Source organism: Erithacus rubecula (assembly GCF_903797595.1).
Source record: "Erithacus rubecula genome assembly, contig: scaffold_854_arrow_ctg1, whole genome shotgun sequence".
NCBI classification, from domain to species: domain Eukaryota; kingdom Metazoa; phylum Chordata; class Aves; order Passeriformes; family Muscicapidae; genus Erithacus; species Erithacus rubecula.
Window position 1 is genome coordinate 13,017 of NW_027635482.1, and position 25,042 is coordinate 38,058.

General features: G+C 55.6%; 1 protein-coding gene across 1 annotated transcript in view; it reads left to right on the plus strand.

Annotated features, from left to right (window-relative positions):
- The window catches only part of CPSF1 (cleavage and polyadenylation specific factor 1), a gene marked incomplete at its 5' end in the record, with an annotated part of 36,078 nt that extends 13,012 nt beyond the window's left edge, over positions 1 to 23,066 (plus strand). The window contains 20 exon segments of the mRNA XM_079333172.1: positions 320 to 461; positions 2,143 to 2,321; positions 2,668 to 2,798; positions 3,357 to 3,525; positions 5,078 to 5,275; positions 6,457 to 6,546; positions 6,631 to 6,804; positions 7,630 to 7,782; positions 8,600 to 8,716; positions 9,485 to 9,575; positions 10,474 to 10,558; positions 11,930 to 12,071; positions 13,196 to 13,348; positions 14,310 to 14,486; positions 15,668 to 15,734; positions 18,901 to 18,948; positions 19,496 to 19,651; positions 20,930 to 21,059; positions 21,878 to 22,016; positions 22,953 to 23,066. Coding sequence (XP_079189298.1) covers positions 320 to 461; positions 2,143 to 2,321; positions 2,668 to 2,798; positions 3,357 to 3,525; positions 5,078 to 5,275; positions 6,457 to 6,546; positions 6,631 to 6,804; positions 7,630 to 7,782; positions 8,600 to 8,716; positions 9,485 to 9,575; positions 10,474 to 10,558; positions 11,930 to 12,071; positions 13,196 to 13,348; positions 14,310 to 14,486; positions 15,668 to 15,734; positions 18,901 to 18,948; positions 19,496 to 19,651; positions 20,930 to 21,059; positions 21,878 to 22,016; positions 22,953 to 23,000 — 2,589 coding nt within the window.
- Between the last annotated feature and the right edge of the window lie 1,976 nt (positions 23,067 to 25,042).

Here is a 25,042-nt window from a genome sequence, read left to right on the forward strand (position 1 = left end):
AGCAGGGAGGATTCCACCATGGTGAGGGGACATTGGGGACGTGGGGACACTGGGGACAGGGGGACATCACAGGGACATGGGGACAGCGACAAGATTTTGGGGACTCCCCTGAGTGCCACATCCAGGGCTCAATCCACCACATTGTCCCCTCATTGTCCCCATGTCCCTAATGGGGACAGCACCCTGTCCTGAGGGTCCTATGGGTGTCATGTCCCCAATGGCCCCAGTGTCCCCATAATGCCCTAATGTCCCAATGCTCCCACTGTCCCCAATATCCCCACTGTCCCCAGAGTCCCCTCACTGTCCCCACTGTCCCCAGATCCTGCAGACGGGTCAGGAGATCCTGGAGCTGGACACGAGCGGCTTCGCCACGCAGGGCCCGACCGTGTTCGCCGGGAACCTGGGCCAGGGGCAGTTCATCGTGCAGGTGTCACCGCTGGGGCTGCGGCTGCTGCAGGGCGGTGAGACACACCTGGGACACACCTGGGGACACCTGGGGACACACCTGGGGACACCTGGGGACACCTGGGACAGGGACACACCTGGGACACCTGGGGACAGGGACACACCTGGGCCAGGGGCAGTTCATCGTGCAGGTGTCACCGCTGGGGCTGCGGCTGCTGCAGGGCGGTGAGACACACCTGGGACACACCTGGGGACACCTGGGGACACACCTGGGGACAGGGACACACCTGGGGACACCTGGGGACAGGGACACACCTGGGCCAGGGGCAGTTCATCGTGCAGGTGTCACCGCTGGGACTGCGGCTGCTGCAGGGCGGTGAGACACACCTGGGACACACCTGGGACACCTGGGGACACACCTGGGGACAGGGACACACCTGGGACACCTGGGACACCTGGGGACACACCTGGGGACAGGGACACACCTGGGGACACCTGGGAACACCTGGGGACAGGGACACACCTGGGGACACCTGGGGACACCTGGGGACAGGGACACACCTGGGGACAGGGACACATCTGGGGTCACATCAGGGAGTCACACGGTGGCACAGGTGTGACATCCAGGGGGTGGCACAGGGACAGGTGACACGGGCATGGCACCTGGGTGACCCTTCTGGGTCGCCGCTGGGAGTGCGGTGACAGCGAGGTGACATTGGCAGGTGACAGAAAGGTGACACACAGGTGACACAGGAGATGTGACAGCTCTGCTGTCCCCCCACAGTGACCCAGCTGCACTTTGTGCCCATGGGTGTGACACTGCTGTGACACTGGTGACACTGCTGTGACATTGGTGACATTGCTGTGACACTGTGACACTGGTGACATTGCTGTGACACTGGTGACATTGTTGTGACACTGTGACACTGGTGACATTGCTGTGACATTGGTGACATTGTTGTGACACTGGTGATATTGCTGTGACACTGGTGACACTGCTGACACTGGTGTCATTGCTGTGACACTGTGACACTGACTCTGGTGACATTGGTGACATTGGTGACAGTGTGACACTGGTGACATTGGTGACATTGGTGACACTCCTGTCCCCTCTCAGTGACCCAGCTGCACTTTGTCCCTGTGGATCTGGGTGCTCCCATCGTGCACTGTGACACTGGTGACATTGGTGACATTGGTGACACTGTTGTCCCCTCTCAGTGACCCAGCTGCACTTTGTCCCTGTGGATCTGGGTGCTCCCATCGTGCACTGTGACACTGGTGACATTGGTGACATTGGTGACACTGTTGTCCCCTCGCAGTGACCCAGCTGCACTTTGTCCCTGTGGATCTGGGCGCTCCCATCGTGCACTGTGACACTGGTGACATTGGTGACACTGTTGTCCCCTCTCAGTGACCCAGCTGCACTTTGTGCCCGTGGATCTGGGCACTCCCATCGTGCACTGTGACACTGGTGACAGTGTGACACTGGTGACATTGGTGACATTGGTGACACTGTTGTCCCCTCGCAGTGACCCAGCTGCACTTTGTCCCTGTGGATCTGGGTGCTCCCATCGTGCACTGTGACACTGACTCTGGTGACATTGGTGACATTGGTGACACTGCTGTCCCCTCGCAGTGACCCAGCTGCACTTTGTCCCTGTGGATCTGGGTGCTCCCATCGTGCACTGTGACACTGGTGACATTGGTGACATTGGTGACACTGCTGTCCCCTCGCAGTGACCCAGCTGCACTTTGTCCCTGTGGATCTGGGTGCTCCCATCGTGCACTGCGCCGTGGCCGATCCCTTTGGGGTGCTGCTCAGCGCCGAGGGTCACCTGGCCACCTTCACCCTCAAGGGGGACACCTACGGGGGACGCGCCCCGCGCCTGGCGCTGCTGCGGCCACCCGTGTCACACGTGAGTGCCACCCTGTCCCCAGTGTCCTCATCACCTGTCCCCAGTGTCCCCAATGTCCCCTGAGTGTCCCCAGTGTCCCCAGCAGCAGTCCCGTGTCACCGCACTCTGCCTGTACCATGTTTCTGGAATGTCCCCAATGCCCCAATGTCCCCAGTGTCCCCATGTCCCCAATGTCCCCAGTGTCCCCATGTCCCCAATATTCCCTGAGTGTCCCCTGTCCCCAGCAGCAGTCCCGTGTCACCGCGCTCTGCCTGTACCGTGACGTTTCTGGAATGTCCCCAATGCCCCAATGTCCCCAGTGTCCCCATGTCCCCAATGTCCCCTGAGTGTCCCCTGTCCCCAGCAGCAGTCCCGTGTCACCGCGCTCTGCCTGTACCGTGACGTTTCTGGAATGTTCACCACCGAGAGCCGCGCCCCCCGCGAGGAGCCCCCGCCCCGCCCCCACGCCGAGGCCGAGACGCTCATCCAGGACCTCAGGTGAGCACACAGGTGTGCCCAGGTGTGCCCAGTGTCCCCAGGTGTCCCCAGGTTCAGGTTTGTCTCTGTGTGTCACCCAGGGTGGCTCCAAGGTGTCCCCAGGCCTCCTAAGTGCCCTCCAGGTGTATCTCAGGTGTACCCCAGGTGTATCTCAGGTGTGCCCAGGTGTATCCCAGGTGTCCCCAGGTGTATCCCAGGTGTACCCAGGTGTCCCCAGGTGTATCCCAGGTGTATCTCAGGTGTATCCCAGCTGTACCCCAGGTGTGCCCAGGTGTGCCTGTCCCCGCAGTGACTCTGTTGACGATGAGGAGATGCTGTACGGGGACTCGGGGCTGTCTCAGGTGTACCCAGGTGTATCCCAGGTGTACCCAGGTGTCCCCAGGTGTATCTCAGGTGTATCCCAGGTGTATCCCAGGTGTCCCCAGGTGTATCCCAGGTGTGCCCAGGTGTGCCCAGGTGTATCCCAGGTGTGCCCAGGTGTATCCCAGGTGTCCCCAGGTGTATCCCAGGTGTCCCCAGGTGTATCCCAGGTGTGCCCAGGTGTGCCTGTCCCCGCAGTGACTCTGTTGACGATGAGGAGGAGATGCTGTACGGGGACTCGGGGGGCTCAGGGCGCTCCCCGCCCCGGGAGGAGCCGCGCCGGGCGGGCCCCGAGCGGGAGGCGGCGCCGCACAGCCCCGAACCCTCGCACTGGTGCGTGCTGGCCAGGGAGAACGGCAACATGGAGGTACTGGGGGCACTGGGAGCACTGGGAACGGGGCTGGGGGCACTGGGAATGGGGCTGGGGGCACTGGGAATGGGGCTGGGGCCACTGGGAGAACGGCAACATGGAGGTACTGGGGGCACTGGGAGCACTGGGAATGGGGCTGGGGGCACTGGGAATGGGGCTGGGGGCACTGGGAATGGACTGGGGGCACTGGGAGAACGGCAACATGGAGGTACTGGGGGCACTGGGAGCACTGGGAACGGGGCTGGGGGCACTGGGAATGGGGCTGGGGGCACTGGGAGAACAGCAACATGGAGGTACTGGGGGCACTGGGAGCACTGGGAATGGGGCTGGGGGCACTGGTAGCACTGGGAATGGGGCTGGGGGCACTGGGAATGGGGCTGGGGGCACTGGGAATGGAGCTGGGGGCACTGGGAATGGGGCTGGGGGCACTGGGAGAACGGCAACATGGAGGTACTGGGAGCACTGGGAATGGGGCTGGGGGCACTGGGAATGGGGCTGGGGGCACTGGGAGCACTGGGAATGGGACTGGGGGCACTGGGAATGGGGCTGGGGGCACTGGGAATGGGGCTGGGGGCACTGGGAGCACTGGGAATGGGGCTGGGGGCACTGGGAATGGGGCTGGGAGCACTGGAAGAACGGCAACATGGAGGTACTGGGGGCACTGGGATTTACCATGTCCCCAAGTGGTGCCCATAATTCCCATTATCAATCCCTGTTATCAATCCCCATTATCAATCCCATTATCAATCCTGTTATCTGTTTCCATTATCAATCCCCATTATCAATCCCTGTTATCAATCCCCATTATCAATCCCCATTATCAATCCCCGTTATCAATCCCCATTATCAACCCCCATTATCAATCCCATTATCAATCCCCGTTATTAACCCCATTATTAATCCTAATTAACCCCCCAGATTTACCAGGTGCCCGAGTGGTGGCTGGTGTTCCCGTTATCAATCCCCATTATTAATATCAATATCAATATTAATATTAATGAATCCCCAGATTTACCAGGTGCCCGAGTGGCGGCTGGTGTTCCTGTTATCAATCCCCATTATTAATATCAATATCAATATTAATATTAATTACCCCCCAGATTTACCAGGTGCCCGAGTGGCGGCTGGTGTTCCCATTATCAATCCCCATTATTAATATCAATATCAATATTAATATTAATGAATCCCCAGATTTACCAGGTGCCCGAGTGGCGGCTGGTGTTCCCGTGATCGATCCCCATTATTAACCCCATTATTAATATTAATGAATCCCCAGATTTACCAGGTGCCCGAGTGGCGGCTGGTGTTCCTGTTATCAATCCCCATTATTAATATTAATATCAATATTAATATTAATTACCCCCCAGATTTACCAGGTGCCCGAGTGGCGGCTGGTGTTCCCGTTATCAATCCTCATTATTAATATCAATATCAATATTAATATTAATTACCCCCCAGATTTACCAGGTGCCCGAGTGGCGGCTGGTGTTCCCGTTACCAATCCCCATTATTAATATCAATATCAATATTAATATTAATGAATCCCCAGATTTACCAGGTGCCCGAGTGGCGGCTGGTGTTCCTGGTGAAGAATTTCCCGGTGGGGCAGCGGGTGCTGGTGGACTCGTCCTTCGGGCAGCCGGCGACGGAACCGCGCAAGGAGGAGAGAGGAGAGAGGGAACTGCCCCACGTGAGAGAGCTGCTGCTGGTGGGGCTGGGCCGGGCCCAGAGCCGCCCCTTCCTGCTGGTAATCATACTGGGAGCACTGGGAATGGATACTGGGAGCACTGGGAATGGATACTGGGAACTGCCCCACGTGAGAGAGCTGCTGCTGGTGGGGCTGGGCCGGGCCCAGAGCCGCCCCTTCCTGCTGGTAATGATACTGGGAGCACTGGGAATGGATACTGGGAGCACTGGGAATGGATACTGGGAACTGCCCCACGTGAGAGAGCTGCTGCTGGTGGGGCTGGGCCGGGCCCAGAGCCGCCCCTTCCTGCTGGTAATGATACTGGGAGCACTGGGAATGGATACTGGGAGCACTGGGAATGGATACTGGGAGCACTGGGATGGGATACTGGGAGCACTGGGAATGGATACTGGGGATACTGGGAATGGATACTGGGGATACTGGGAGCACTGGGAGCACTGGGAACGGATACTGGGAGCACTGGGAATGGCACTGGGAATGGATACTGGGAATGACACTGGGAATGGCACTGGGAGCACTGGGAATGGATACTGGGAATGGCACTGGGAGCACTGGGAATGGCACTGCGAATGGATACTGGGAGCACTGGGAATGGATACTGGGAATGGATACTGGGAATGGCACTGGGAATGGATACTGGGAATGGCACTGGGAAGGCACTGGGATGTTAGATTTTGGGGTCCCTAACCCCATTTTTGGGGTTCTGGGATGGATTTTGGGGTCTCTAACCCCATTTTTGGGGTTCAGGGATGGATTTTGGGGATCCGAGGTGGATTTTGGGGTCCCCTAACCCCATTTTTGGGGTTCTGGGATGGATTTTGGGGTTCAGGGATGGATTTTGGGGTCTCTAACCCCATTTTTGGGGTTCTGGGATGGATTTTGGGGTCCCCTAACCCCATTTTTGGGGTTCAGGGATGGATTTTGGGGTCTCTAACCCCATTTTTGGGGTTCAGGAATGTATTTTGGGGTTCAGGGATGGATTTTGGGGATCCGAGGTGGATTTTGGGGTCCCCTAACCCCATTTTTGGGGTTCTGGGATGGATTTTGGGGTTCGGGGATGGATTTTGGGGATCCCAGGTGGATTTTGGGGTCCCTAACCCCATTTTTGGGGTTCAGGGATGGATTTTGGGGTCCCTAACCCCATTTTTAGGGTTCAGGGATGGATTTTGGGGATCCCAGGTGGATTTTGGGGTCCCCTAACCCCATTTTTGGGGTTCCAGGTGCACGTGGAGCAGGAGCTGCTCCTGTACGAGGCCTTTGCCCACGACTCCCAGCTGGGCCAGAGCAACCTCAAGGTTCGATTCCGCAAGGTGAGCCCGGGGGGGTCCGGGGGGATTTCTGGGGGTCCCCTGTACCCCAAAACCCCCCAAATCAACCACCCCCTGTCCCCCCAGGTGCCCCACGGGATCAATTTTCGGGAGAAGAAGCCGAAACTGTCGCGGAAGAAGCCGGAGGGGCCGGGGGGGGCGCCCGGGGGGGCTCCGGGAGGGACCCCCGAGGAGCCGGGGGGGCCCCGGGGGCGCGTGGCACGCTTCAGGCACTTCCAGGACATCTATGGCTACTCGGGGGTGAGTGGGGGCACCCCAAAACCTGCAGGGACCCCAAAAATGAGCAGGGACCCCGAAACAGGGCAGGGACCCCAAAACCTGCCAGGGACCCCAAATCTATGGGGGGAAAAACCCCAAATCTCTGGGGAACGCGTGGCACGGTTCAGGCACTTCCAGGACATCTATGGCTACTCGGGGGTGAGTGGGGGCACCCCAAAACCTGCAGGGACCCCAAAAATGAGCAGGGACCCCAAAACTGAGCAAGGACCCCAAATCTATGGGGGGGTTCTGGGGAGGGACCCCAAAACGGGACAGGGATCCCAAAACTGAGCAGGGACCCCAAAACTGGGCAGGGACCCCAAAACCTGCCAGGGATCCCAAATCTATGACAGGATCCCAAATCTATGGGAGGGTTCTGAGGAGGGACCCCAAAATGAGACAGAGACCCCAAAACTGGGCAGGGACCCCAAATCTATGGCAGGATCCCAATTCTATGGGAGGGTTCTGGGCAGGGACCCCAAAACCTGCCAGGGACCCCAAAACCGGGCAGGGGGCTCTGAGTGCCCCATTCCTGGGGGCTCTGGGTATTCCCAGGTGTCCCTCACCTGTCCCAGGTGTCTCACCTGTCTCTCACCTGTCCCAGGTGTCCCTCACCTGTCCCAGCTGTCCCTCACCTGTCCCAGGTGTCTCACCTGTCTCACCTGTCCCAGGTGTTCATCTGTGGCCCCTCCCCTCACTGGATGCTGCTGACAGGTTGGGGGGCTCTGAGTCCCCCATTCCCAAGTGTCACCTGTCCCAGGTGTCCCTCACCTGTCTCAGGTGTCTCACCTGTCTCACCTGTCCCAGGTGTTCATCTGTGGCCCCTCCCCTCACTGGATGCTGCTGACAGGTCGGGGGGCTCTGCGGCTGCACCCCATGGCCATCGATGGCCCCGTGGAATCCTTCGCACCTTTTCACAACGTCAACTGCCCCAAGGGCTTCCTGTACTTCAACCGCCAGGTGAGCACACCTGGGCACACCTGGGCACACCTGGGGGAGGGTCTGAACTGCCCCAAGGGCTTCCTGTACTTCAACCACCAGGTGAGCACACCTGGACACACCTGGACACACCTGGGCACACCTGGGGCAGGGTCTGAACTGCCCCAAGGGCTTCCTGTACTTCAACCGCCAGGTGAGCACACCTGGGCACACCTGGACACACCTGGGCACACCTGGGGCAGGGTCTGAACTGCCCCAAGGGCTTCCTGTACTTCAACCGCCAGGTGAGCACACCTGGGCACACCTGGGCACACCTGGGGGAGGGTCTGAACTGCCCCAAGGGCTTCCTGTCCTTCAACTGCCAGGTGAGCACACCTGGGCACACCTGGGCACACCTGGGGTTACTTAGGCACACACCTGGGCGCACCTGGGCAGACACCTGGGGGCACCTGGGCGTACCTGGCTCATTATTTGTGTCATTTTAGGGATCCTCAGGGGGAACAAAAGGTCAGGGGAGTTTTGGGGATCCCTGACCCATTTTTTGGGGTAATTATGGGATGTTTTGTGTCAGGGGGAGCTCAGGATCATCGTGTTCCCTGTACCTGTGCTGTGACACACCTGAGCCATTTTTTGGGGTAATTATGGGATGTTTTGTGTCAGGGGGAGCTCAGGATCAGCGTGCTCCCTGTACCTGTGCTGTGACACACCTGAGCCATTTTTTGGGGTAATTATGGGATGTTTTGTGTCAGGGGGAGCTCAGGATCAGCGTGCTCCCTGTACCTGTGCTGTGACACACCTGAGCCATTTTTTGGGGTAATTATGGGATGTTTTGTGTCAGGGGGAGCTCAGGATCAGCGTGCTCCCTGCCTACCTGTCGTATGACGCCCCTTGGCCCGTGAGGAAGATCCCCCTGCGCTGCACCGCCCACTACGTTGCCTACCACGTGGAGTCCAAGGTGGGCGGGGCCGAGGGCACACCTGAGATACACCTGGACACACCTGGGCACACCTGGGTATAGGCAAGACACATGTGGGCACACCTGAGATACAACTGGGCACACCTAAGCACACCTGGAGTATACTCAGTACACACCTGGGCACACCCAGTGCACACCTGAGTTTGCCTGAGCATGCCAAGAATACACCTGGGCACACCTAGGACACACCTGGGCACAAACAGGACACACCTGGGCACACCTAGGCACACCTGGAGCATACCCAGAACACACCTGGACACAGCTAAGGCACACCTGGGCACAGCCAGAACACACCTGGGCATAACAGAGCACACCTAGGACATACCTGGGCACACCTAGGGTACACCTGGGACACACCTGGGCACAGCCAGAACACACCTGGGCACAACAGAGCAAATCTAGGACATACCTGGGCACACCTAGGGTACACCTGGTCACAGCCAGAACACATGTAGGTACAACAGAGCACACCTAGGACACACCTGGGCACACCTAGGATACACCTGGGACACACCTGGGCACACCTGAGCATGCCCAGGCACACTCAGGACACACCTGGGCCATGCTCAGAACCCACCTGGGCAAGCAGTGGCTGCAAGTGCCTGGGAGGGGCTCTGGGTATTTGGGGGGTCCCAGGGGGTATTTTGGGGGGGTCCCAGGGAATTTTGGGGGGTCCTGGGGGATTTTGGGGGGTCCCAGGGGATTTTGGGGGGTCCTGGGGGGTCTCTCAGGTGTGCCCCCCCCCAGGTGTACGCGGTGGCCACCAGCTCCCCCCACCCCTGCACGAGGATCCCGCGCATGACGGGAGAGGAGAAAGAGTTTGAGAGCATCGAGAGAGGTGAGGGGACACACCTGGGGGACATGGGGACACCTGGGGACACGGGGACACCTGGGACACACCTGGGCACACCTGGGGACACCTGGGGGGACATGGGGACACCTGGGCACACCTGGGACACACCTGGGGACACCTGGGACACACCTGGGACATACCTGGGACACACCTGGGGACACCTGGGACACACCTGGGACACACCTGGGGACACCTGGGACACACCTGGGACACACCTGGGACACCTGGGGACACACCTGGGGACACCTGGGGACACCTGGGGACACACCTGGGGACACCTGGGACACACCTGGGACACACCTGGGGACATGGGGACACACCTGGGACATACCTGGGGGACATGGGGCACACCTGGGACACACCTGGGGGACATAGGGACACACCTGGGACACACCTGGGCACACGTGGGGACACTTGGGGACACCTGGGGACACGGGGACACCTGGGGACACACCTGGGGACACCTGGGACACACCTGGGACACACCTGGGGACATGGGGACACACCTGGGACATACCTGGGGGACATGGGGCACACCTGGGACACACCTGGGGGACATAGGGACACACCTGGGACACACCTGGGCACACGTGGGGACACTTGGGGACACCTGGGGACACGGGGACACCTGGGACACACCTGGGGACATGGGGACACACCTGGGACATACCTGGGGGACATGGGGCACACCTGGGACACACCTGGGGGACATAGGGACACACCTGGGACACACCTGGGCACACGTGGGGACACTTGGGGACACCTTGGGGCATACCTGGGGGGACAGTTTGGGACACCTTGGGGAACACCTGGGGGTACCTGAGGCACACCTGGGGACAATGCCAGTGTCCCCCCCAGCTCGGTGTCCCCTCTCTGTCCCCAGACGAGCGCTACGTCCCCCCCCAGCAGGAGGCCTTCAGCATCCAGCTCATCTCCCCAGTCAGCTGGGAGGCCATCCCCAACACCAGGTGGGACCCCAAAAACACCAAAATATCCACAGGAACCCCAAAATGTCCCCGGAAACCCCAAAATGTCCCTGGGAACCCCAAAATCCTGTCAGGAATCCTAAAAACTCCACCAGTATCCACAAATCCCCACCTGTCCCAGAGCCCTCAGTGTGAGCCTCAGGTGAGCTGGGAGCCCAAACCCAACTCCAAGTGAGACCCCAAAAGCCCCAAAATGTCCCCAGGAACCCCAAAATATCCCTGGGAACCCCAAAATGTTCCTGGAAACCCCAAAAACTCCATCAGGAACCCCAAATCCCCACCTGTCCCAAAGCTGTCAGTGTGAGCCTCAGGTGAGCTGGGAGCCCAAACCCAACTCCAAGTGAGACCCCAAAAGCCCCAAAATGTCCCCAGGAACCCCAAAATATCCCTGAGAACCCCAAAATGTCCCCAGGAACCCCAAATGTCCCTGGGAACCCCAAAATCCTGCCAGGAGCCCCCTGGAGTGCCCCCCCAAACCCACCTGGGCTCACCTGAGCTCACCTGTGCCAGGATTGCCCTGCAGGAGCGAGCACACGTCACCTGGATGGAGAGATGGGGCATCACCTGAGCAACCCAGCCCTACCTCAGCTCACCTGTGCTCACCTGTGCTCACCTGATCTCACCTGTGCTCACCTGTGTCACCTGTGCCCATCTGGGCTCACCTGAGCCCACCTGTGCTCACCTGTCCTTACCTGATCTCACCTGTCTCACCTGTGCCCTCCTGTGTCACCTGAGCTCACCTGTGCTCACCTGTGTTCACCTGTGTTCATCTGATCTCATCTGTGCTCACCTGTGCCTACCTGTTCTCACCTGTGTCACCTGTGCCCATCTGGGCTCACCTGAGCCCACCTGTCCCCACCTGGGCTCACCTGTCTCACCTGTGCTCACCTGTGCCTACCTGGGCTCATCTGTCTTACCTGTGCCCACCTATCTCACCTGTGCCCATCTGTCCATACCTGATCTCACCTGTCTCATCTGTGTTCACCTGTCTCACCTGTGCTGTCCTGAGCTCACCTGTGTCACCTGTGCTCACCTGTGCCCACGTGGTCCCAGGTGTCCTTCCCTGTCTCACCTGTGCCCACGTGGTCCCAGGTGTCCTTACCTGTCTCACCTGTGCCCATGTGGTCCCAGGTGTCCTTACCCATCTCACCTGTGCCCATGTGGTCCCAGGTGTCCTTACCCATCTCACCTGTGCCCATGTGGTCCCAGCTGTCCTTACCCATCTCACCTGTGCCCATGTGGTCTCAGGTGTCCTTCCCTGTCTCACCTGTGCCCACGTGGTCCCAGGTGTCCTTACCTGTCTCACCTGCGCCCATGTGGTCCCAGGTGTCCTTACCTGTCTCACCTGTGCAGGATTGCCCTGGAGGAGTGGGAGCATGTCACCTGCATGAAGACGGTGTCGCTGCGCTCCGAGGAGACGGTGTCGGGCCTCAAGGGCTACGTGGCCGTGGGCACCTGCCTGATGCAGGGAGAGGAGGTCACCTGTCGGGGCAGGGTGCGTACCTGGGCACACCTGGGGGCACCTGGGCATATCTGGGATACACCTGGGGGCACCTGGAGTACACCTGGGGGCACCTGGGATACACCTGGGAACACCTAGGGGCACTTAGGTGCAACTGGGGAACACCTGGATACAACTGAGGAACACCTGGGCACACCTGGGATACAACTTGGGAACACCTGGGGCAGACCTGGGTATAACTGGGAAACACCTGGGGAACACCTGGGTACACTTGGGAACACCTGGGCACACCTGAAGAACAAATGGGCACACCTGGGGAAGACCAGGACACACCTGGGAGGTGTCAGCCCATACCTGTGGGGTGTCAGAACACATCTGTGGGGTGTCAGAACACACCTGAAGATGCCCCAGGACACACCTGTATGTCCCTCACTCACCTGTGTGTCCCACCCTCACCTGTGTCCCTCCCTCACCTGTGTGTCCCTCACTCACCTGTGTGTCCCACCCTCACCTGCGTGTCCCTCACTCACCTGTGTGTCCCACCCTCACCTGTGTGTCCCACCCTCACCTGTGTCCCTCCCTCACCTGTGTGTCCCTCACTCACCTGTGTGTCCCTCACTCACCTGTGTGTCCCACCCTCACCTGTGTGTCCCTCCCTCACCTGTGTCCCTCCCTCACCTGTGTGTCCCTCACTCACCTGTGTGTCCCTCACTCACCTGTGTGTCCCTCCCTCACCTGTGTGTCCCACCCTCACCTGTGTGTCCCTCCCTCACTGTATGTCCCTCCCTCACCTGTGTTTCCCATGCTCAGACACCTGGTCTGTCTTATTCTCACCTGTGGGGATATCCCAGGACTCACCTGTGTATTCTGCACTCACCTGTGCTACCTCAGGACTCACCTTTTTGGATATCCCCCTATCACCTGTGTTCCCCTCTCACCTGTGTGCCCCTCACCTGTGGGGATATCCAGGAGTCACCTGTCCCCCCTCACCTGTGGGGATATCCAGGACTCACCTGTGTGCCCCTCTCACCTGTGGGGATACCCAGGACTCACCTGTCCCCCCTCACCTGTGGGGATATCCAGGACTCACCTGTGGGGATACCCAGGGCTCACCTGTGGGGATATCCAGGGCTCACCTGTCCCCCTCACCTGTGCAGATCCTGATCCTGGACGTCATCGAGGTGGTGCCGGAGCCGGGGCAGCCGCTCACCAAGAACAAGTTCAAGGTTCTCTACGAGAAGGAGCAGAAGGGGCCGGTGACGGCGCTGTGCCACTGCCACGGCTACCTGGTGTCTGCCATCGGGCAGAAGGTACACCTGGGGACAGCTGGGGTACACCTGGGCACAGCTGGGTATACACCTGTGCCACTGCCACGGCTACCTGGTGTCTGCCATCGGGCAGAAGGTACACCTGGGCACACCTGAGGACAGCTGGGGTACACCTGGGCACACCTGAGGACACCTGGGGACAGCTGGGGTACACTTGGGCACACCTGGGGACAGCTGGGTATACACCTGGGGACACCTGGGGACAGCTGGGTATACACCTGGGGACAGCTGGGTATACACCTGGGGGCACCTGGAGTACACCTGGGGACAGCTGGGGACACGTGTGTACAGCTGGGGGCACCTGAGGGGAGCCCATGGTGCCATCATGGTGTCTGTGTCCCCTCAGATCTTCCTGTGGAGCCTGAAGGACAATGAGCCAACCTTGGTGGCCACTCAGCGTTGGTTGGGTTTGGGTTGGGTTGGCCACCAGGGTGGTCTCAAGGGCCACCAGGAAGGTGTCCAAGGCCACCAAGGAGGTCTCAATGGCCACCATGGTGCCACCAAGGTGTCCCTGTGCCCAGATCTTCCTGTGGAGCTTGACCAACAAACCAACTTTGGTGGCCACCTCTTGTTTTTTGGGTTGGGTTGGCCACCAGGGAGGTCTCAATGGCCACCATGGTGCTACCAAGGTGTCCCTGTGCCCAGATCTTCCTGTGGAGCCTGAAGGACAACGAGCCAACCTTGGTGGCCACTCCTTGTGTTTTGGGTTGGGTTGGCCACCAGGGAGGTCTCAATGGCCACCAGGATGACCTCTGGGTGTCCCTATGTCCAGATCTTCCTGTGGAGCCTGATGGCCAACGAGCCAACTTTGGTGACCACTCAGTCTTTGTTGGGTTTGGGTTAGGATGGCCACCAGGAAGGTGTCGAGACCAGGGAGGTCTCAGTGACCACCAGGGAGGTCTCCATGGCCACCATGGTGCCACCAAGGTGTCCCCATGCCCAGATCTTCCTGTGGAGCCTGAAGGACAACGAGCTGACGGGGATGGCGTTCATCGACACGCAGCTCTACATCCACCAGATGATCAGCGTCAAGAGCTTCATCCTGGCTGCCGACCTGATGAAGAGCATCTCGCTGCTGCGCTACCAGGAGGAGAGCAAGACGCTGTCCCTCGTCAGCCGGGTGCGCCGCTGGGGCTACCCAACCGGCCTGGGGGCTAGCAAACTAACATGGGGCTACTGAACCCTCCATGGGGCTACTGAACCGGCCTGGGGGCTACCAAATCCTCCGTGGGGCTACTGAACCCTCCATGGGGCTACTGAACCGGCCTGGGGGCTAGCAAACTCACATGGGGCTACTGAACCGGCCTGGGGGCTAGCAAACTCACATGGGGCTACTGAACCGGCCTGGGGGCTAGCAAACTAACATGGGGCTACTGAACCCTCCATGGGGCTACTGAACCCTCCATGGGGCTACTGAACCCTCCATGGGGCTACTGTACTGGCCTCGAGGCTACCAAATTGGCCTCAGGGCTACCAAACTAACATGGGGCTACCAAACCGGCCTTGGGGCTACTGAACCTTCCATGGGGCTACTGAACCGGCCTCGGGGCTACCAAACTGACAATGGGCTACTGAACCAGCCTCAGAGCTACCAAACCCTCCATGGGGCTACCAAACCAGCCTCGGGGCTACTGAACGGCCTCGGGGCTACCAAACTAACATGGGGCTACCAAATCCTCCATGGGGCTACCAAACCAGCCTTGGGGCCACCAAACTCATATAGGGTCACCAAACTGCCCTCAGGGCTACCAGACTCACATGGGGCTATCCAACCAGCCTCGGGGCTACTGAATGGCCTCGGGGCTACCAAACTCCCATGGGGCCATCACATCTACCATAGGGCCACCAAACCAGCCTTGGGCTACCAAACTTTCCACAGGGCCACCAAACTCCCCACCGAGCCACCAAAGCCACCCTGGGGCCACAAAACCCCCTTAAGGGGCCTGGGGACATCTCAAGGGACATCCGGGGCTCCTGGGGGTCACCTGAGGGTCCTGGGGGGACACCTGAAGGTCCTGGGGGTCCTGGAAGTCACCTGAGGGTCCTGGGGACACTTTTTGGGGACACCTGTGTGTCCTGGTGACACCTGAATGTCTTGAGTGACACCTGATGGTCCTGGGGCATTTCCCAGCTGTTCTAGGGGACATTTTTTGGGGACACCTGAGGGTGAGGGGTTCACCTGAGGGACCTGGGGCTCACCTGACGGACACTCGTGGCTCTTGGAGGACTCTCAGGGGATGCCCAGGTGCCACCCCCGGCGCCGGGACGGTGACAATGACGGTGACAGGCGTGTCCCCACAGGACGCGAAGCCGCTGGAGGTCTACAGCGTGGATTTCATGGTGGACGGTTCCCAGCTGGGATTCCTGGGTATGGACACGGCCCGGGGTGGGGGACGAGTTTGGTAAAGGTTGGGATGGGTTGGGTTGAGTTTGGGTTGGGTTGGGTTTGGTTGTGTCTGGTTGTGTTTGGTTGGGTTGGATTGGGTTTGGTTGGGTTTGGTTTGGGTTTGGTTGAGTTTGGGTTGGGTTTGGTTGTGTTTGGGTTGGGTTTGGTTGTGTTTGGTTGAGTTTGGGTTTGGGTTGGGTTTGGTTGAGTTTGGGTTGGGTCGGGTTTGGTTGGGTTTGGGTTGGGTTTGGTTGAGTTTGGGTTTGGGTTTGGGTTTGGTTGAGTTTGGGTTGGGTTGGGTTTGGTTGAGTTTGGGTTGAGTTTGGGTTTGGGTTGGGTTTGGGTTGGGTTTGGTTGGGTTTGGTTGAGTTTGGGTTGGGTTTGGTTGAGTTTGGGTTTAGTTGTGTTTGGTTGAGTTTGGGTTGGGTTTGGTTGAGTTTGGGTTGGGTTTGGTTGAGTTTGGTTGGGTTTGGTTGAGTTTGAGTTGGGTTTGGTTGAGTTTGGGTTTGGGTTGGGTTTGGTTGAGTTTGGGTTGGGTTGGGTTTGGTTGAGTTTGGGTTTAATTGTGTTTGGGTTGGGTTTGGTTGTTTTGTTGAGTTTTGGTTGGGTTTAGTTGAGTTTGGGTTGGGTTTGGTTGAGTTTGGGTTGGGTTTGGTTGAGTTTGGGTTTGGTTGGGTTTGGGTTGGGTTTTGGTTGTGTTTCGTTGAGTTTGGGTTGGGTTTTGGTTGGGTTTGGTTGAGTTTGGGTTGGGTTTGGTTGAGTTTCGGTTTAGTTGGGTTTGGTTGAGTTTGGGTTGGGTTTGGTTGTGTTTGGTTGTGTTTGGGTTGGGTTTTGGTCGGGTTTGGTTGAGTTTGGGTTGGGTTTGGTTGGGTTTGGTTGGGTTTGGGTTGGGTTTGGTTTGGTTTGGGTTTAGTTGTGTTTGGTTGTGTTTGGGTTGTGTTTGGTTGAGTTTGGGTTGGGTTTGGTTGAGTTTGGTTGAGTTTGGGTTTGGTTTGGTTGAGTTTGGGTTGGGTTTGGTTGGGTTTGGTTGAGTTTGGGTTTAGTTGTGTTTGGTTGAGTTTGGGTTGGGTTTGGTTGAGTTTGGGTTGGGTTTGGTTGTGTTTGGTTGAGTTTGGTTGTGTTTGGTTGAGTTTGGGTTGGGTTTGGTTGAGTTTGGTTGTGTTTGGGTTGGGTTTGGTTTTGTTTGGTTGAGTTTTGGTTGTGTTTGGTTGAGTTTTGGTTGGGTTTGGGTTTGGTTGGGTTTGGTTTGGTTTGGGTTTAGTTGTGTTTGGTTGAGTTTGGGTTGGGTTTGGGTTGTGTGGTTGAATTTGGATTGGGTTTGGTTGGGTTTAATTGAGTTTAGTTTGACTTGGTCGAGTTTAGTTGGGTTTGGATGAGTTCAGTTGGGTTTGGTTGACCATAGTTGGGTTTGGGTTTAGTTGGGTTTGATTTGGTTGGGTTTGGGTTGGGTTTAGTTGGTGTTAATTGACGATAGTTGGGTTGAGTTAAGGCTGAATTTAGTTGGGTTTGGTTGGCTTTAGTTGGATTTGGTTGACCATAGTAGAGTTTGGGTTGGGTTTGGTTGAGTTGGGTGTAATTGAGTTTGGTTGACCATAATTGAGTTTGGGTTGGGTTTGGTTTGGTTTGGTTGAGTTTACTTTGGCTTGGTTGAGTTTTTTCGGGTTTGGTTGACCGTAGTTGAGTTTGGGTTGACTTTGGTTGGGTTTGTGTTGAGATTAGTTGGGTTTAGTTGACCATAGTTGGGTTTAGTTGGTTTTGGTTGAGTTTGGGTTGGCTTTGGTTGGGTTTAGTTGGGTTTGGTTAGGTTGGGTTTGGGTTGGGTATAATTGAGTTTGGTTGATCATAGTTGGGTTTAGTTTGGGTTTAGTTGGGTTTGGTTGAGTTTAATTGGGCTTGGTTGACCATAGTTGGGTTTAGTTTGGTTTAGTTGAATTTGGATTTACTTGGGTTTGGTTGAGTTTGGGTTGGTTATAATTGAGTTTGGTTGACCATAGTTGGGTTCAGTTTGGGTTATTTGGGTTTGGTTGAGTTTAATTGGGCTTGGTTGAGTTTATTTGGGTTTGGTTGACTGTAGTTGGGTTTGGTTTGAGTTTGGTTTGGGTTGGGTTGGGTTTGGTTGAGTTTAATTTGGCTTGGTTGAGTTTGGTCGGGTTTGGTTGAGGTTGGGTTGGATTTGGATCGGGTCTAGTTGGGTTTGGTTGACTGTAGTTGTGCTCAATTGAGTTTGGTTTGAGTTTAGGTGAGTTTGGATTGGGTTTAGTTGGGCTTGGTTGAGTTTGAGTTGGGTTCAGTGGGGTTTAGTAGAGTTTGGGTTGAGTTTAGTTAGGTTTGGTTAAGTTTGGGTGAATTTGAGTTGAATTTGAGTGGACTCATGTTTAATTTGCTGGATTTTGATCGACTTTAGGCTGAGATTTGGGGTGAATTTGGGTTAGATTTGTGCGGATTCCAGTTGAATTTGGGAAAAATTGGGTCAAATTTAGGTAAATTTGTATTGAATTCGGGTAAATTTGGATGGATTTTGGGTTGAATTTGGGTGAATTTGAGTTGAATTTTTTGTTAATTTGGGTTGAATTTGGCCGGGTTTGGGTGGATTTTGAGTTGAATTTTGGTAAATTTGGGTTGAATTTGAGTGAATTTGGGTGGAATTTGGGTTGATTTGGAGTTGAATTTTTGGTAAATTTGGGTGGAATTTTTGGTAAATTTGGGTGGAATTTGGATGAATTTTGGTAAATTTGGGTTGAATTTGGGTTGAATTTAGGTTAAATTTGGGTAAATTTGGATGGATTTTGAGTTGAATTTGGGTAAATTTGGGTGGAATTTGGGTTAAATTTGGGTAAATCTGGGTTAAATTTTTGGTAAATTTGGGTAAATTTGGGTTGAATTTTTGTGGAATTTGGGTTGAATTTTTGGTAAATTCGGGTAAATTTGGGTTGAATTTTTGGTAAATCTGGGTTGAATTTTTGGTAAATTCGGGTAAATTTGGGTTGAATTTTTGTGGAATTTGGGTTGAATTTTTGGTAAATTTGGGTAAATTTGGGTTGAATTTTTGGTAAATCTGGGTTGAATTTTTGGTAAATTCGGGTAAATTTGGGTTGAATTTTTGTGGAATTTGGGTTGATTTTTCCAAACTCTCCTCCCTCCCCCGCAGTGTCCGACCGTGACCGGAACCTGCTGGTGTACATGTACCTGCCTGAAGGTGAGCGGGGCGGGGCCGGGGAGCTCAGGTGACACAGGTGGGCTCAGGTGAGACAGGTGAGCAGAGCTGAGCCAGGTAAGCTCAGGTGAGCCCAGGTGAGATCAGGTGAGCTCAGGCAAACCCAGGTGAGCTCGGTAAGCACAGGTGAGCTCAGGTGAGCAGTGGTCAGCTCAGGTGAGAATATGTGAGGCAGGTTAGCTCAGCTGAGCATACATGAGAGACAGGTGAGATCAGGTGAACACAGGTGAGACAGGTAAGCTCAGGTGAGCTCAGGTGTGCACAGGTGAGAGACAGGTGAGAGACAGATGAGAGATGAACACAGGTGAGCCAGGTGAGATCAGGTGGACTAGTAAAGCTCAGATGAGCACAGGTGAGAGAGGTAAGCTCAAGTGTGCACAGGTGAGCTCAGGTGAGAGACAGGTGAGCTCAGGTGAACACAGGTGAGCTCAGGTAAGAGGTGAGCACAGGTGAGACAGGTGAGAGACAGGTGAACATAGGTGAGCCAGGTGAGCTCAGGTGAGCCCAGGTGACCCGTCCCTGTCCCCAGCCAAGGAGTCCTTCGGGGGGCTGCGGCTGCTGCGCCGCGCCGATTTCCACGTGGGCGCGCACGTCAACACCTTCTGGCGCACGCCGTGCCGCGGGCACAACGAGGGACCCAACCGGCGCTCCAGCACCTGGGAGAACAAACACATCACCTGGTTCGGTGAGAGACACACCTGGGCACACCTGGGGACAGGGGGATACACCTGGGAGAACAAGCACATCACCTGGTTCGGTGAAAGACACACCTGGGAACACCTGGGGGCAGGGGGATACACCTGGGAGAACAAACACATCACCTGGTTCGGTGAGAGACACACCTGGGCACACCTGGGGACAGGGGGGATACACCTGGGAGAACAAACACATCACCTGGTTCGGTGAAAGACACACCTGGGAACACCTGGGGGCAGGGGGATACACCTGGGAGAACAAGCACATCACCTGGTTCAGTGAAAGACACACCTGGGAACACCTGGGGACACACCTGGGGACAGGGACACGGACACACACCTGGGGACAGGGGGGATACACCTGGGAAAACAAGCACATCACCTGATTCGGTGAGAGACACACCTGGAGACATCTGGGGACAGCTGGGGCACACCTGGGGACAGGGGGGATACACCTGGGAAAACAAGCACATCACCTGGTTCAGTGAGAGACACACCTGGGCACACCTGGGGACACCTGGGGCACACCTGGGGACAGCTGGGGACAGGGTGGATACACCTGGGGGCAGGGAGATACACCTGGGAAAACAAACACATCACCTGGTTCGGTGAGAGACACACCTGGGCACACCTGGGGACAGGGGGAACATACCTGGGAACACCTGGGGACACACCTGGGACATACCTGGAAACACCTGGGGACAGGTGGGGTGGGGCCCATCCTACATCTCTGACCACCTGTCAGGACTGGAGACATGTTTGGGGGTTCGAGATTTCGGATGGAATTCGGGGTTTGGCATTTGGGGCTCAGGATTTGGGGTCAAGGGTTTGGGGTTCTGATTTGGGGTGCCAGATTTGGGTTCGGGATTTGGGATTTGGGGTTCAGGTAGGATTTGGGGTGGGATTTGGAGGAAGATTCAGGATTTGGGTTCAGGATTTGGGGTTCAGGTCTGGGGTGTCAGGATTCGGGGTTCAAATTTGGGATTCAGATTTTGGGTTCAGATTTGGGGTGTCAGATTTTGGGTTCAGGTTTGGGGTGGGATTTGGGGTGTCACAATTTTGGGTTCAGGTTTGGGGTTCAGATTTGGGGTGTCAGATTTTGGGTTCAGGTTTGGAGCTCAGGTTTGGGGTTCAGATTTGGGGTTAATTTCTCAGGTGGGATTTGGGGTGGAATTTGGGTTCAGTTTTGGGGTGTCAGGATTTGGGGTTCTGGAATTTGGGGTGGAATTTGGGTTTCAGTTTTGGGGTTCATCCGCTCGTCCCCGCAGCGACGCTGGACGGGGGCCTGGGGCTGCTGCTGCCCATGCAGGAGAAAACCTACAGGAGATTGCTGATGCTGCAGAACGCGCTGAGCTCCGCCCTGCCGCACCTGGCGGGGCTCAACCCGCGGGCATTCAGGTGAGAGCACACCTGGGCACACCTGAGCACACCTGGGATACACCTGGGATACACCTGGGCACACCTGAGACACACCTGTACACACCTGAGCTCTGCCCTGCTGCACCTGGCCGGGCTCAACCCGCGGGCATTCAGGTGAGAGCACACCTGGGTACACCTGGGTACACCTGAGACACACCTGAGACACACCTGAGAGACACCTGTACACACCTGAGACACACCTGGGATACACCTGTACACACCTGAGCTCCTCCCTGCTGCACCTGGCCGGGCTGAACCCGCGGGCATTCAGGTGAGAGCACACCTGGGTACACCTGGGATACACCTGTACACACCTGAGACACACCTGAGAGACACCTGTACACACCTGAGACACACCTGGGATACACCTGTACACACCTGAGCTCCGCCCTGCCACGCCTGGTGGGGCTCAACCTGCGGGCATTCAGGTGAGAGCACACCTGGGATACACCTGGGCACACCTGAGCTCCGCCCTGCCGCACCTGCTGGGGCTCAACGCATAGGCCTGTCCCTTACCTGTCCCCCGTCCCAGCTGTGTCCCACTCCTGTCCCTCACCTTTAATCCATCCCTCACCTCATTCTTCACCTCTCACCTGTCCTGTCCCTTACCTGTCCTACATCTCACCTGTCCTGTCCCCATCCCTCACCTATCTCACCTGTCCCACCTGTGCCAGGTTGCTGCAGTCGGAGCGCCGGCTCCTGCAGAACGCCGTGCGGAACGTTCTGGACTCACTCACCTGTCCCTGACTCACCTGTCTCACCTGTCTCACCTGTCTCCCCTGTCTCACCTGTGCCAGGTTGCTGCAGTCGGAGCGCCGGCTCCTGCAGAACGCCGTGCGGAACGTTCTGGACGGGGAGCTGCTGGGCAGGTTCCTGTACCTGAGCGCCATGGAGAGGGGGGAGCTGGCCAAGAAAATCGGCACCACACCTGACATCGTGAGTCTCACCTGGGACAGGTGTGGGCTGGGACAGGTGTGGGGCTGGCCAAGAAAATCAGAACCACACCTGACATCGTGAGTCTCACCTGGGACAGGTGTGGGCTGGGACAGGTGTGACGGTGGGACTGGTTTTGTCCAGGTGAGAGGATTGGACAGGTGAGTTTCAGACAGGTGAAATTCTGGACAGGTGAGATTTCAGACAGGTGAAATTCTGGACAGGTGAGATTTCAGACAGGTGAGATTGGGACAGGTGAGATTTGGTCAGGTGAGTATTGGGGAGAGGTGAGATTTTGGACAGGTGATGTTTGGTACAGGTGAGATCGGGACAGGTGAGATTTTGGACAGGTGAGATCAGGACAAGTGAGATTCAGGACAGGTGAGATTTGGGACACGTGAGGATTGGACTGGTGAGATTTTGGGGACAGGTGACATTTTGGACAGGTGAGGTTGGAACAGGCAAGAATTGCGGACAGGTGAGATTGGGACAGGTGGGATTCAGGACAGGCGAGAATTGGGGACAGGTAAGATTTGGGACAGGTGACATTTTGGACAGGTGAGATTGGGACAGCTGAGGTTTCATACAGGTGAGAATTGGGGACAGGTGAGAATTTGGGATAGGTGAGATTTGGGATAGGTGAGATTTGGGATAGGTGACAGCACAGGTGAGATTTGGGACAGGTAAGGTTTGGACAGGTGAGATTTTGGGGACAGGTGGCATTTTGAGGACAGGTGAGGTTGGACAAGTGAGATTTTGGGGACAGGTGAGATTTTGAGGACAGGTGAGGTTGGAACAGGTGAAATTGGGACAGGTGAGATTTGAGACAGGTGAGATTGACACAAGCGAGATTTTGGACAGGTGAGATTGGGACAGGTGACATTGGGACAGGTGACATTTCAGACAGGTGAGCCCTGACCTCCCTCCCCTCCCCCACAGATCCTGGACGACCTGCTGGAGATCGATCGCGTCACCGCCCATTTCTGAGGGACCCAAAATCCCCAAAATTCCCCCAAAATCCCCCAAAAATCCCCCCAAATCCCTCAAAATCCCATTTGTAATAAAACACCAGCGCAGAATATTTGGGGTTTATTTGGGGTTTGGGGTTCACAGTGCTCTGGGATCTCACAGTGAATTTTGGGGAGGGGTCCTGGGATTTTTGGTATTTTTGGGGAATTTTTGGGGAGGGGGGTTCAGGTAGTTTTTGGGGAATTTTTGGTATTTTTGGGGGGATTTTTCAGGGGAATTTGGGATTTTTTTTAGAGTTTTTAGGTGGTTTGTTTGTGGAATTTTTTGTGTTTTTGGGGGGGGTTCAGCTGGTTTTTTGGGAAATTTTTAAGGGTTTTTTTGGAATTTTTGGGGGGGTTCAGGTTGTTTTTGGGACAATTTCAGGAGGGTTTTCTGTGGAATTTTGGTGGTTTTTTGGGGGGATTCAGGTTGTTTTTTAGGGGGAATTTTGGTATTTTTGGGGAATTTTTGGGGGGTTCAGGAGGTTTTGGGGGGGGGTTTTGGGCTTTTTTGTGGAATTTTGGTGGGTTTGGGGGGGTTCAGGTTGTTTTTTGGGAAATTTTTGGGATTTCTGGGGGGATTTTTGGGGAGCTTCAGGTGCTTTTTGGGAAATTTTTGGTATTTTTGGGGGGGGTTCAGGTGTTTCTTTGGGGCGATTTTTGGGGTTTTTTGGGACATTTTAGGGAGGGTTCAGTTGTTTTTTTGGGGGAATTTTTGGTGTTTTTTGGGAATTTTCTAGGGGGGTTCAAGTGATTTTTTGGGGCAATTTCAGGAGGTTTTTTTGTGGAATTTTTGGTGGTTTTGGGGGGGATTTTTTCAGGGGAATTTGGGATTTTTTTGGAGTTTTTAGGTGTTTTTTGTGGGATTTTTTGGATAATTTCAAGGTTTTTTTTGTGGAATTTTTAGGGGGGTTCAGGTGGTTTTTTGGGGAACTTTTGATTTTTTTTTTTTTTTTAATTTTTGGGGGGGGTTCAGGTGGTTTTTCGGTGGAATTTTTTTGGGCGGTTTGAAGTGGGTTTTTTGTAGGATTTTTTGGTGTTTTAGGGGATTTTTTGGGGGCTTTCAGGTATTTTTTTGGTGGGGTTTTTGGGAGGTTCTCAGTTAATTTTTGATGGACTTTTTTGGATATTTTTAGGAGGGTTCAGGTGGGTTTTTGGGATTTTTTTTTGAGCATTCTCAGGTTTTCCTGGCTGGTTTTGGGGACATTTTTGAGATTTTTTGGGGGCATTTCCAGCTGTTTTTGGGTGTTTCCAGCTGTTTTTCAGGTGTCTCCCAGGTATTTCCAGCCATTTTTGGGGGTATTTTGGGTGTCTCCAGCTGTTCTCAGCTGATTTTGGTGTTCCCAGCCGATTTTTGGGTGATTGCTGAAGATTTTTGGGTATTTTTGGCATTTCCAGCTGTTCCTCAGGTGTTCCCCAGCTGTTTCCAGGTGATATGGGTGTTCCCAGCCACATCTGGGGGTATTTTGGGTGTTCCAGATGTTTCTCAGGTATTTCCACCTTTTTGGGGGGTATTTTGGGTGTCTCCAGCTGTTCCAGGTGATTCTGGTATTCCCAGCTGATTCTGGGGTATTTTCCAGGGTTTTGGGGTATTTTAGGGGATTTCCAGCTGTTCTTCAGGTGTTTCCAGCTGTTCTTCAGGTGCTTTTTAACCATTTTCAGCTGGTTTTGGGGGTATTTAGGGTGTATCCAGCTGTTTCCTCATTGTTCTCAGCTGATTTTGGGGGTACTTCTGAGGGGTTTGGGGTATTTGGGGTGTTTCCAGCTGTTCCTCAGGTGTTTCCCAGCAATTTTTGGCTGTTTTGCAGGTGTTTCCACCTGTTCTTCATGTATGTCTCAGGTGTTTCCAGCTGTTTTTTGGGTATTTTGGGTGTTTCCAGCTGTTTCTCAGGTGTTTCCCAGCAGTTTTGGGCTGCTTTGCAGGTGTTTCCACCTGTATGTCTCAGGTGTTTCCAGCTGTTTTTGGGTATTTGGGGTGTCCCCAGGTGTTCCATGGCTGTTCCAGGTGCTGTGGCGGTTCCC